The sequence below is a fragment of the Octodon degus genome, unplaced genomic scaffold, assembly GCF_000260255.1.
Source record: "Octodon degus isolate 3935 unplaced genomic scaffold, OctDeg1.0 scaffold00124, whole genome shotgun sequence".
Taxonomy (NCBI): Eukaryota; Metazoa; Chordata; class Mammalia; order Rodentia; family Octodontidae; genus Octodon; species Octodon degus.
The window spans coordinates 7,382,094-7,393,326 of record NW_004524700.1 but is presented as its reverse complement, the minus strand read 5'-3'; the positions used below and the strand labels follow the sequence as shown (position 1 = coordinate 7,393,326).

Genomic DNA, 11,233 nt, shown 5'->3' with positions numbered 1-11,233 from the left:
TAACATCAGTGCCTCTACATGACTCCCAGATAAAATCAGTGGATTCTGAGATTTTCCACCCCTACTGTATTCTCTCTCATTTACCCACTTTTGCCTACTTCCTGGATTACCAGCAGCCCGGAGCAGGAAACAATCATCTATGTTATCCTGACTTTCAGTAGCATCCTAATTTGGGGAAAAGATGCATATTCAGAATGATCAGAATTCAGAATGATAAAATTGTCACAAGGAAGAAAAAGCCCAAAAGTATTTAAATGTACAGAGCTGGGGGCAAAGTGAGGTCTGCTGTAGGAAAGAGAATGGAATCCTCCCAAGGGATTTTCCCTTTTTAGTCCTTGATGGCAAACCACACTTCAAGGCTAACAACTATATAAAAGGAAACAGGTAGCCACCCCAGTGTCTGCTGTGAGAAGAGCATATGGGACACCTTCTGCAGTTCATCTGACATCAAGGTCAGCAGAATCAAGTAGTGCCATGTTTCATCAGAGCCCAACCACTGCTTGGCCTTCTGTCCTCTTCTTTCTCTTTACAAAGCAAATGCTGGGCAAGAAAGGTGGATAGGGAGAATGATACTGTATTAGCTGCTGCACAACATGGGTTAAAAGTGATACTACTATATAGTGCAACAGCTTTACACAATATCAATGGAATTCTTCATATAGAAAAAGATACTAAGAAATCATCACCAGGGAACAACTGAACTTTTCTCCTGTAATGATGGCTAGCAAAAATTTAATACTACCAGGGACTGGCAGACAGCTCAGTGAACTAAAGCACATGCTTAGGCAGAGCACAGCAGCCAGGTTTCCATACCTGGCCTGCTGTGCTGGGCCAGGGCCTGCCCCTGGGATGCACTGAAAGGGTGATTGAAACTGGGCTTCTGGGGTGCACGCCTGTAATCCTAGTGCTTGGGAGAGTGAAAACAGGAGGATCACTACAAGTCGAATCGGTGTAGTGAGACCCTGTAGAACCTGCACTAAATAGAAAAAAAAAGAAAAGAAATAAGAATTTAATACTATCAAAAGATAGTATAATAAAATACTTTAGTATGCTGGCATGGGCAATGACTTTTTGAGTAACACTCCCAAAACACAAAGAAAAAAAGCAAAAACAGAAAAATTAGATTATATCAAACTAAAAGTCTCTGCACAGCAAAGGAAATAATCACCAGGAACACAGCTTGCAGAAGGAGAAAAAATATCTGCAAACTATTCATCTGACATGAGATTAAATTTAAAATATATGAGAAACACAACTCAATGGAAACAAAAGCAATCTGATGAAAATTGGAGAAATTAAGTATAGATATTTCTCAAAAAAGACATGCAGGGCCAAATGTTTAGCTCAGTGTGCAGCAACTTCCTGGCAAGTGCGAGGCTCTGAGTCTGACTCCTGGTACCTACCCATAAAGACATACAGATAGCCAGCAGAAGTATGAAAAATGCTCAACAACATCATTGGGAAATACTGTTCAAAACTACAATGAGATGCCATCTCACCCCAGTTGGAATGGCTACTATCAAAAAAAAAAAAAAAAAAAAAAATTCTTCCATGTACATGGAAAAAAGAAAATTCTCATATCTTACTGGCAGAAATGTATTAGTACAGCCATTATAGAAAACAGCACACAGATTCCTCAGAACACTAGAAATAGAATGACCATAGGACCCAGCAATCCCGCCAGTAGACATAAATCCATGGCATGAAATCCATGTACCAGGAGTTCTCTGCATTCCTGTATTTATCCAATGGCCAAGCCACGGCTGCAATCTAGGTTTTCACCAGCAGAAGAGTGATAAAGGAAATGGAGTATGAATACAGAAAGGAATACTATTTGCCCATGTGAAGAACTAAGTGTTAGCATTTGTGGTGACACAGATGAGCCAGGACGACATGATGTTAAATGAAATCAGTGAGGTAGAGAACGATGAACAGCACGTGTTCTTATTCATTGGTGGAAGCTGAGGAGGCAAATCTCTTAGGAGCGGAAAAGTAGAGCAGTGGTCAGCAGAAGCTAAGGAGATAGGAGGGAACAAAGTTGGTGATCTAGTTCAAAAACACAGTTACATGTGAGGAAATGTCCCAGTGTGCTACAGCACAATAAAGTGACTACAATTAATAGCTAGGGGGGGAAAAGGGTTTTTAATGTTTCTTTGTGCTTGTGTCCTTCTCATTTCAGTAGGCTCCAAGGTCCATCTACCCAGGTCTGTCAGCTCCTCAATCTCACATATTAGGGGTCAGGAGGAGGCACCTGAGAGGGAGCCAGAGACTGAGCTCCTCTCCTTCCCCTTCAGACCCTTGATCTATCTCCACCTCACTCCTCTGGTGCACAGGACTGGTGCGCAAGTACTAGCACGTTCCTGAATGCCAGCCTTCCTTGAGGACAGGTAAAGGTAGCTTCTAGACACTACACAAATCCTTTTGGCTTGCCTGTGGGAGGAGTTGTCGTCTTGGGCTGCACATCAATTACACAATATACTTAGTGCATGTGTTAACAAAACTGCCCTTTTAAAGTACTTTTTAAAATTAAACAACACAACAAGCCCAGGTTTAGTAAGGAAAATTTAACATGTCTGCATAATAATAACTAATAAACACACATTTAAATAGAAACATTATCAACAGTAATCACTGTTAATCACCAATCCCACCAGTACATGTGAGCTATCAGCAGTCATGTGGCTTCCACTCATTTGTGTGACAGGCTGGGAGGTAGAGTCAGCACTACACTGCTCCTGCCCACCCAGACTCCTGCAAACCATGCAGTCCATGCTTGAGCACTGCATAACCCAGGCATGAAAAGCATTATGACAAACCACAAGAATGTTAAAGGTTTATCATTTGTAGGGCTACATTACTAGCTGTCCAGGGCACATGTGACCCGTAGGCTACCTGCTGGACATACCTGAGGGTAGAGAAACAGACTCTATAGTTGTTCCACCTCACTCCAAGTTCTGGCTGCACCTCCCCTACCTTTGTGATTTCAGACATGGTCTTTTTAGTTGTCAGCTGCAATACACACAGTTATATGTGTGTGTCCATGGCATCTATGTGCTATACATCTGGCATATATGTGCATATCTAAGATAATACACATATAAAGATACACAGCATTATGCCTCATATATGGAAGAGTTCAACACATTTTTAGTTTGAATGCTATTTCTTCAGTCTTCAAGAAAATTTGAGATGCTGGTGAGCAATTGAGGGCCCTGACCCCAGTGATTAAAGACACATGTTGTTTTGCCTCTGCTATTAAAAGCACTGTAGTGGAAATTTTTTTTTTTTTTTTTTTGCGGAACCGAGGATTGAACTCAGGTCCTTGCACTTGCCAGGGAAGCGCTTATTCCACTGAGCCATCTCCCCAGCCCCATGTAGTGGAAAATTTAGAAAATCTAAAATAGGTTTATCTTCTAGGTTAGGAAACACTTCTTTTATTTTATTTTTGTCTTTTTGAGATAGAGTCTTGCTATGCAGTTCAGGCTGGCCTTGAGCTCACTTGTAGCCCAAACTGGTCTTAAATTTACAACAATCCTCCTGCTTGTGCTGGGATTATAGGGGTGTGCCACCATGCCCAGCTGGAAAGCACTACTCTTTATTTTTATGAACTTCTAAGCAATGCTCTAAGAGATTTCACTGTCATGTACCCTCAATTAACTTAATAAAACTTTATTAGGTCTCCGGTGTGAGAGGCTCTCACCCTGGCAATAAGCATCTGAGGGATGGGCAACAATCTTGATTGTCAAGAGTGTAAAAGGAAGTGGAGGTGAACGAAAGCCACTATAGGGCTGGGGAGAAAGGTTGGCAGTCTAAGTGTCTGCCTGGCAAGCACAAGGATCTTTGTTCAATCCCCAGTATTACATGCCACGCTGGCCAGTCCCAGAACCAGGCATGGTGGCACACACCTGAATCCCAGCACTGGGGAGGCTAAGACAGGAGGATCACTATAAGTCTGAACTGCATAGCGAGAAACTGTATCAAAAGAAAGGAAAGAAGGAGGGAGACAGGGAAGGAGGGAGGAAGAAAGCCAGCCAGCCACCACAGGGTGAAAAAACACTACAGCTAAAGGAGCCAAAGAATGCCATGAGCAAAGTACCTTCCCAAACTGGGACTGGTGGGACATACCACTTGAGGAAGGGCAGTAGAATGATCCTGACAAAGGAAACAGCATTTCCTCAGTAATAAATAAGCAAAAGAACAGGACAACACTAGTTCAGTGGTGTGGCAGGTACTTGGGCCAGTTGAGTCCTGTAGTCCTTTGGACTATTACTGTTTTGAAGATCTATGTAAGAGTTCCCTTCCCATTTTGGAGAAGCTTTCACTTTGCAAGCAATTAGAGAAGTCAGACCCCTACATCCCACAGCCACAGATAAAACCACAGGTCCTCACCCATAGTAGCAGGAGGAGGTACTCAACTCAGCTGGACCCATCCATCAGATGGCTGAAGTCTGGCATTCTGAGTGGTAAGGACAACACACCAGCTACTTCTGAGCTTCACAGCAGCAACAATAAAAATGCAGAGGTGGGGAAAGCAGTGGTGCTGCTCCAACCAGATGTCCGCTGGACCATAGCAAGCCACAGTTTCAGAGGCTGGCTTTCCAGCTTGTTAGTGAGTGCTATTGCTTGGATCTGAAATGTCACCCACAAGCCCAAGATGGCACAATGGACATACCGCAGAGCCTTGGAAAGACAGAACCTAATGGAACTTCTTCACTGAGAGTTGCCCTTAACTATAGGGCCGCAGGCCCATCTGTGCTCTCTTCTGTTTCCTGGCCACGAAAATAGCTGTTTCTCTCTGCCACACTCCCACTGCAATGTGCTGCCTCACCCCAGGCTCAGAGCAATGGGGCCTAGTAACCATGGAATACAACCTCCAAAACTGAGTGCCAAATGATCTAACATAGACTGTCATACCACAGTGATGGAAAACTGATTAACAATGAAAGTATGAACTACCCAGTATCCACGGGACAGCTTTATCCTTATATAGCAGTCAGGTTCCATTTCTGGCAACTAAGAACCCTGGCACCAAGAAATGATTACTGTAATGAAAAGGGTACAAATACTGAGGACCTGGAAGGGCCAGGAGAGATGAGGGAGGAAGAAGTCAATAGATAATGGAGAATATAAGGTGCTGGGTCTTGGTGATGAGCTGGAAGATAAGGGGCAGAAAAAAATCAAGGACAATTTATAGTTTGTAGTTTGAAAGCCAAAAAGGTATAGAAGATAAGTTTTGTAGATAGCAAAGCAGAATGAGCTCAGTTCAGACCTACTGAGTCTACGAGTCTGTGGGACATTCAAAGTATGGTGTCTACCAGAAAGCTTTGTATACAAGTAGTTCTTATTAGGGCCTGGGCTAGAGGATTAGGTGACTGGAATGCAGAACCAGAAAAAGGAAGCAAAAAAACCCAGGAGGGGTAGTGTCATAGTCACCAACAAAGGACTTTAAGGTTACAGAGACCCTGGTCTCCTAGTGTCAGATGCAGCTAAGAAAGGTAAAAATATCAGAATAACAACAACAACGAAAAAGCAAATGCAGAATTACTGGTGATTTTGGCAAATGTGATTTTCATGAAATGGTGATGACAAATCCAGACTTCAGTTGGATGGCAATGGAAAAACAGGAAGCACGAAAAAGCACTATTTTTGTAAAGAATTCATTTTAAATGATAAGTAATGCCTAAAATTGGTTAAAGTGCTAAGAACTGACTTTATATTGAGGTCATTGATTCATTCTACCATACAGAGTGAGCCATAGGTCCTGCAGACATAGTGTTTCCTCCCAGGGCTTGCAGACTAGCAGAGAAGAGATATAAATTGGGGTGATGGATACAGAGGAAGGAGCAGGTGCTCTGAGAAGACTACTGGAATTATGGGGCAGGCAGAGGGTTCAGAAAAGCCTCTCCAAGGAGCTGGCTAAAGAAGGGGGCTGGGTGGAGATGGAAGACCAGGAAGTGTCAGTATCTTAGAATAAAGAGCTTCAGCTCACGTAAGTGCAGGAGAAAAGGCAGAAAAGACTTGTGGCCTACTGTTTGCAGAACCCCAAGCCAGCAGGAATGGCATTCTATAGTGGGTGACACCTACTCCAGACACCAAGAGGTAGATGTAGGTGATGGTAATCTTCCTGGCTGGGAACAAGAAACTGAGGGAGCAGTCTGGTAGCTGCTGTTGTCTTTGCAACATGGCAGGCCTGGTGAGGCATGAGAAAACTGCCAAGGTAGTAGGAGGAAGTGGCTGGTGGGCAGTGAGAAGAAAGGGAGCTCTCACACCTCAACCACTCAGTCTTTGTTCTTTTTCAAGTCATCACAGTAACCCCTTCTGACAACAGCTTTCTCAAGTTCTGGTACCAAAACTGTTAAGTGCAGAGCAAGAGTTTTGAATTTCTTAATGCTTATGTTGAAAAAGATCCCCATAGATATCAACTACCATTCATCTTTATCACATAACTAAGTAATCTACTCAACAGGAAGCAACTAAATGTCAAATATGTGACCATCAGCAATCTCCTCAGGAAGCGCTGTCCACTGGAAGTTGATGACATTTCAATGGCATTCCCCTTTTTCAATGGCTTTCCCCTTTTTAATGAAGTGGGCTTCTTTCATTTCTCTTGTTTTCCTACTCATTTTCTCTAGATACCTAAACTCATTCAAGTTTTTAATAAGACAAGCCTTGAGCATGGCTATGTTCCTCAGTTTAAGTCTTTAAGTACAATCACAGTATCTAAGTACAGTAAGCAGGAAAAATTGGATCATTTCTTTACAAGGTGGCTGCAGGCTGAGGACAGAGGTTAAAACACTCCTGGCCCAGAGTCAGGTACATGCTCAGTGATGGCAGCCTAACAATGTCCCATCATTTGCTTCTATATTCATGCATATACACAACTATGTTGGCCTCTAAGGACTTATAAACCTGATTTGATATTTTTTTCAGATTTATCCTCAAAGAAAGCATAGTAGTTTTTACTACAGTTCAGAATAATGACTTTAAAAAAATCTACCATAACTATAAATCAAACAAGGAGCTAGGGAGATAGCTCAGTTAGATAAGCGCTTCCCTGGCAAGCTCAAGGGCCTGAGTTCAAGCCCTGGATCCACGAAAAACAAAAACAAGAAAACCCCTATAAATCAAACATGCAGCATCTGAAGACTGTTTTTGCCAAATGCAGACATTGTGATGAACTAGTGGTGATTTCAGGATAAATGTGATAGATAAAACTGTTAGTGGGGGAACCCAAGGAATTATGGCAGATAAGGATTAATAGTGATAGAGAAGCTGACTGATACACCTATACAGCATGGCTTCTTAGACATCTGAGGGGTGAAAGGCAAAGGAAGAGTTCTACACAACAGGCAGTAACCACGCTTGTAGGAAGTGTCCATGATGTGCATGTGTGTTGTGTGCACATGCACAAACACACGCAATTCTTTCTTGACAGTAGTTATAATGTTTCCAACTCATCAACAAAATGATTATTTCCCAGAAACTTAGTTCTCCTTCCCATCTCGTAAGATGGCGGGTGAAAAAACTGAGAAGCTAGACACTAAAGAGAAGAAACCCGAAGCCAAGAAGGTTTCTGCCAGTGGTACTGGTGAAAAGGGTAATGTGAAAGCAAAAAAAAGTCTAAGAAGGGGCAGCCCCACTGCAGCCAAAATCCTGTCCTGGTTAGAGGAATTGGTAAATACTCCCGAGCTGCTATGTATTCCAGAAAGGCTTTGTATAAGAGAAAGTACACAGCTGCTAAATAAAAGGTTGAGAAGAAAAAGGAGAAAGTTCTTGCTACAATCACAAAACCAGTCAGTGGTGACAAGAATAGAAGTACCCGGGCAGTTAAGCTTTGAAAATGCCTAGATACTACCCTACTGAAGATGCTCTTGAGCCATGGCAAGAAACCCTCGAGTCAGCATGTGAGGAAACTTCAAGCTAACATCACTCCTGGCACCATCCTGATCATCCTCACTGGGCATCACAGAGGCAAGAGAGTGGTCCTGCTGAAGCAGTTGGCCAGTGGCTTGCTACTTGTGACTGGGCCTCTTAGCCTTAATCGTGTTCCTCTACGAAGAACACACCAGAAATTTGTCATTGCCACCTCTACAAAAAGTGATATCAGCAAAGTGAATATCCCCAAACACCTCACTGATGCTTACTTCAAGAAGAAGCCACAGAAACCCAGGCACCAGGAGGGCGAGATCTTGGAAACCAAGAAAGAAATACCAGATTTCAGAGCAGCACAAGGTAGATCAGAAAGCAGTGGACTCACAGATTTTAGCAAAAATGAAAGCTGTTCCTCAGCTCCAGGGCTACCTGTGATCCATTTTTGCTCTGACAAATGAAATCTATCCTCATAAATTAGTATTTTAAATTTCTTACTAAGAACCTAATTAAATAACTGATACATTTTTAAAAAAGATTATTTTCCATATTCAAACATTTTATCCTAATGGCTATCAATTTAAAATTGTAGCACCTCCTATTATTTTAAAAGAAACATTGTGGGATTTCTTCAAAAGACAGAACTAAGTCTATGCAAAGTTCGGACTGAACACATGGAGGGAAGCCGAGGAACAAACAAGTCCAGGGAGCCAGGACACTTCAGTTCTGGAAGCTTCCAAGCTTCCAACCATGGAATGCAGCAAAGAGGGAAGTCTGGGGATACTGCTAGCGGAATGTCTAACACATTCTTCATAAGCTTTTTTTTTTTTTTTTTTTTTTTTTCCACTTTCTTCCCACTGCTCCTTTCCCTAGAGAGGAAAACCATGCCTGGAGATAAATACTCACTTCAGTTCTACTTAATTCACACAAAACTTCACCAATGGGTTTCTCAGTCCAGTTACTATTTGCCTTTGAAAACATTTAACTTTAAAGAAAATGATGGTATGATTAAAAAGACATAAAAAGGAATCATGGGCACCTAGTTCCATGAGAACAGAGGCCCCTGAAAGGAAATCCCCCAAGCTACAGCTAGCTAGCTCAGACACAATGTCCTGACTGTCACTTTTCATTCACCCCTACTTAGTAACTACAACTTTTAAAAGAAAAAAAAAAAAAGACTCTTTCCTTCACATGGCATAACAAGGCAAAATCCAGTCCAAGCGACAAAATTGAGAAATGGCATTTGGCATTAGTAAGAAACAGAGGAGCCCAGTTTCAAGGGTTCCCCTTCACTGATGTCTACACTGGAGAAATGCTGGGGCCCTTCTTGCTCTTCAGGAGGCCAGGGCTGCTGTGATTGATTTGAAGTTTCCATTTCCCAAGAGGCTACTTGAAAAGGGTAACTTTACAATCTCTAACAGTCTCCCCGCTTACTAATTCTCCCCAACTACCCCTACTTACAAGAGGACTTTTGTATATATAAAGCTTAAGGGAACCAAGCATACAAACGCTCACACACAAATAAACTCCCCCAAACTAACGCCAGCACATAATTGTGTTTTCGTTGGAGCTTTTCCAGCCCATCACCCGTTCTCTATTCTGAGTAAGTGAAACTGCCTTTGCAGAGTTGGAAACAGACTCTCACAAGTTTCGAGATGCGCAAGGCCCCTCCTATCATTCAGCTCCCAACAAGATGAACTTACTGCTGAAACCCCAGCGAGGGGGAAAAGGCACGCCAGCCTATTTCCCAAATAAAGACCTCTGGCTTCCCCCCTCGCTCGGCTTTCCCTCCTAGCCGGAAACTCAAGTCGTTTCCAGCGTCTGAACCCACTTTCCTCGGGGGCCTGGGCTCTGGGCTTGTCAGGTCTGGCTTGCGGGCTGGGCAGACACACAAGTCCTGCTCTCGGGGTCCAGTACTTACTAGGGGAATCCACAAGGCAGCCGGGAGGTCTGGGTCGTTCAGTCCTGCCCTACCGCCAGGGAGGGGCGGAGGCCAGCACTCAGCACAGCACCTCGCAACAAAGTATGCAAAGTATGCGGAGAGAGCGACAGAGTATTGTGGGAGATCAACAAAGCATCCGGGGAAGACAAAGTTTGGGGTGCGGCACAAGGTATCGAGGGAGAGCTACAGAGCAGCGCGCTCCTCCACACCTCGTCTGGCTAGAGCCCACTGTCCCACTGCTCCACAGAGCCCGGTGGCCCGGAAAGAAGCCTAGCTCCTACCTTCCCGGGCGTCATCGTCGGAGCGCATGGCCACCGAGCGTGCTCACTCAGGAACTGAGACGCCCAAGATGCAAGGCGGCCGCTCTGGGGCAGGGACTGGGAGGAAATCCTGCAGGAGCCAGACGGTGCAGTGGCTGGAGTCCACCAGAGAGCGGAGGAGAGGGGAGTGGAAGTGGAAGGGAGGGGAGGGGAGAACAGAGCAGGGAGGAGCAGGGAGGAGCAGGGAGGGGCGGGGAGGGGCGGGGAGGGGCGGGACAGGCAAAGAACACCTAGGGAAGAACTGAAGCCCACAATTGAGGGATGAGGTGCTGTGGCACACACAAAAATGTATGCACCATAATCTTTTTAAGGCTAGTATATTTCGATGCCAGTTTGGCTTTTCTGTCTTGGGGTTTTATATGCCTAAAATTATGAATTGTAAAGCTATTAATAAGGTTTTTAGGGTTTTGGAGGGAAGTAAAGTAGATACCTCCTATGGTTGGGAGACCCTTTACAAGACACAGTCTCACCAGTCCAGAGCAGGAACTGGGCAGGAAACCCGGTGTCTCTGTACCCCCAGAGCTCAAAGCCCTCACAGCTTCCAGATGCCCCCACTACATCCCATCACACCTGCTCAAACTGTAGCTAGCTAGGTGCACACACACATTGCCTCTGGCCCTTTAGAGAAATGCTGATGGAACAAACAGGCTGGAGCCAAGGGACCAGAGGCCAGTTCTGCCCCAGTGTCAGCCCATGTGCTCTTCACAGGTGCTGAGAATCAGGTTTTCCTTTCCCAGAAGTGCAGAAAAGAGCTGCCCCCAGCAAACCTGTGTTAGGGAGGTATTTTGCAGAGCCCTGTTTTTTACCAGCCTTAGGCAAAAGGCAAATAGGACATCTGAAAGAGCCACCTGGAAATTGTGAGAAAAAGTATATTCTTTAATACAAGTATTTTCCAGCTCATTTCCTTTTCCTCATTTTATATGAGGGAGGACACATCGGAGCACTCAGTAAAAACTATGAAAGATCTGCATTTAAGGAGCTTGGATTTATGTTTAGTTCTGCTATTTATTATTTATAGGGCTGAGGAGATGGCTCAGAGGAATAAGCACTTCTCTGGCAAGCATTAAGGGCCTGAGTTCAATCCCCGGTTGAAAAAAAATAT

General features: G+C 44.0%; 1 protein-coding gene across 2 annotated transcripts in view; it reads right to left on the bottom strand.

The window, feature by feature from the left end:
• Positions 1 to 11,233, bottom strand: part of Tnfaip8 (TNF alpha induced protein 8) — a 140,199-nt gene that overhangs the window by 40,089 nt on the left and 88,877 nt on the right. Inside the window, exon 1 of one of the 2 annotated variants that reach the window (XM_023700553.1) lies at positions 10,093 to 10,264. The exons of the other annotated variant lie outside the window; for it this stretch is intronic. Within the exon in view, the coding sequence (XP_023556321.1) occupies positions 10,093 to 10,120 (28 nt within the window). The 5' untranslated portion in view covers positions 10,121 to 10,264. Of the gene's footprint in view, positions 1 to 10,092; positions 10,265 to 11,233 lie in introns of those variants that run through there. 2 annotated transcript variants of the gene reach the window in all.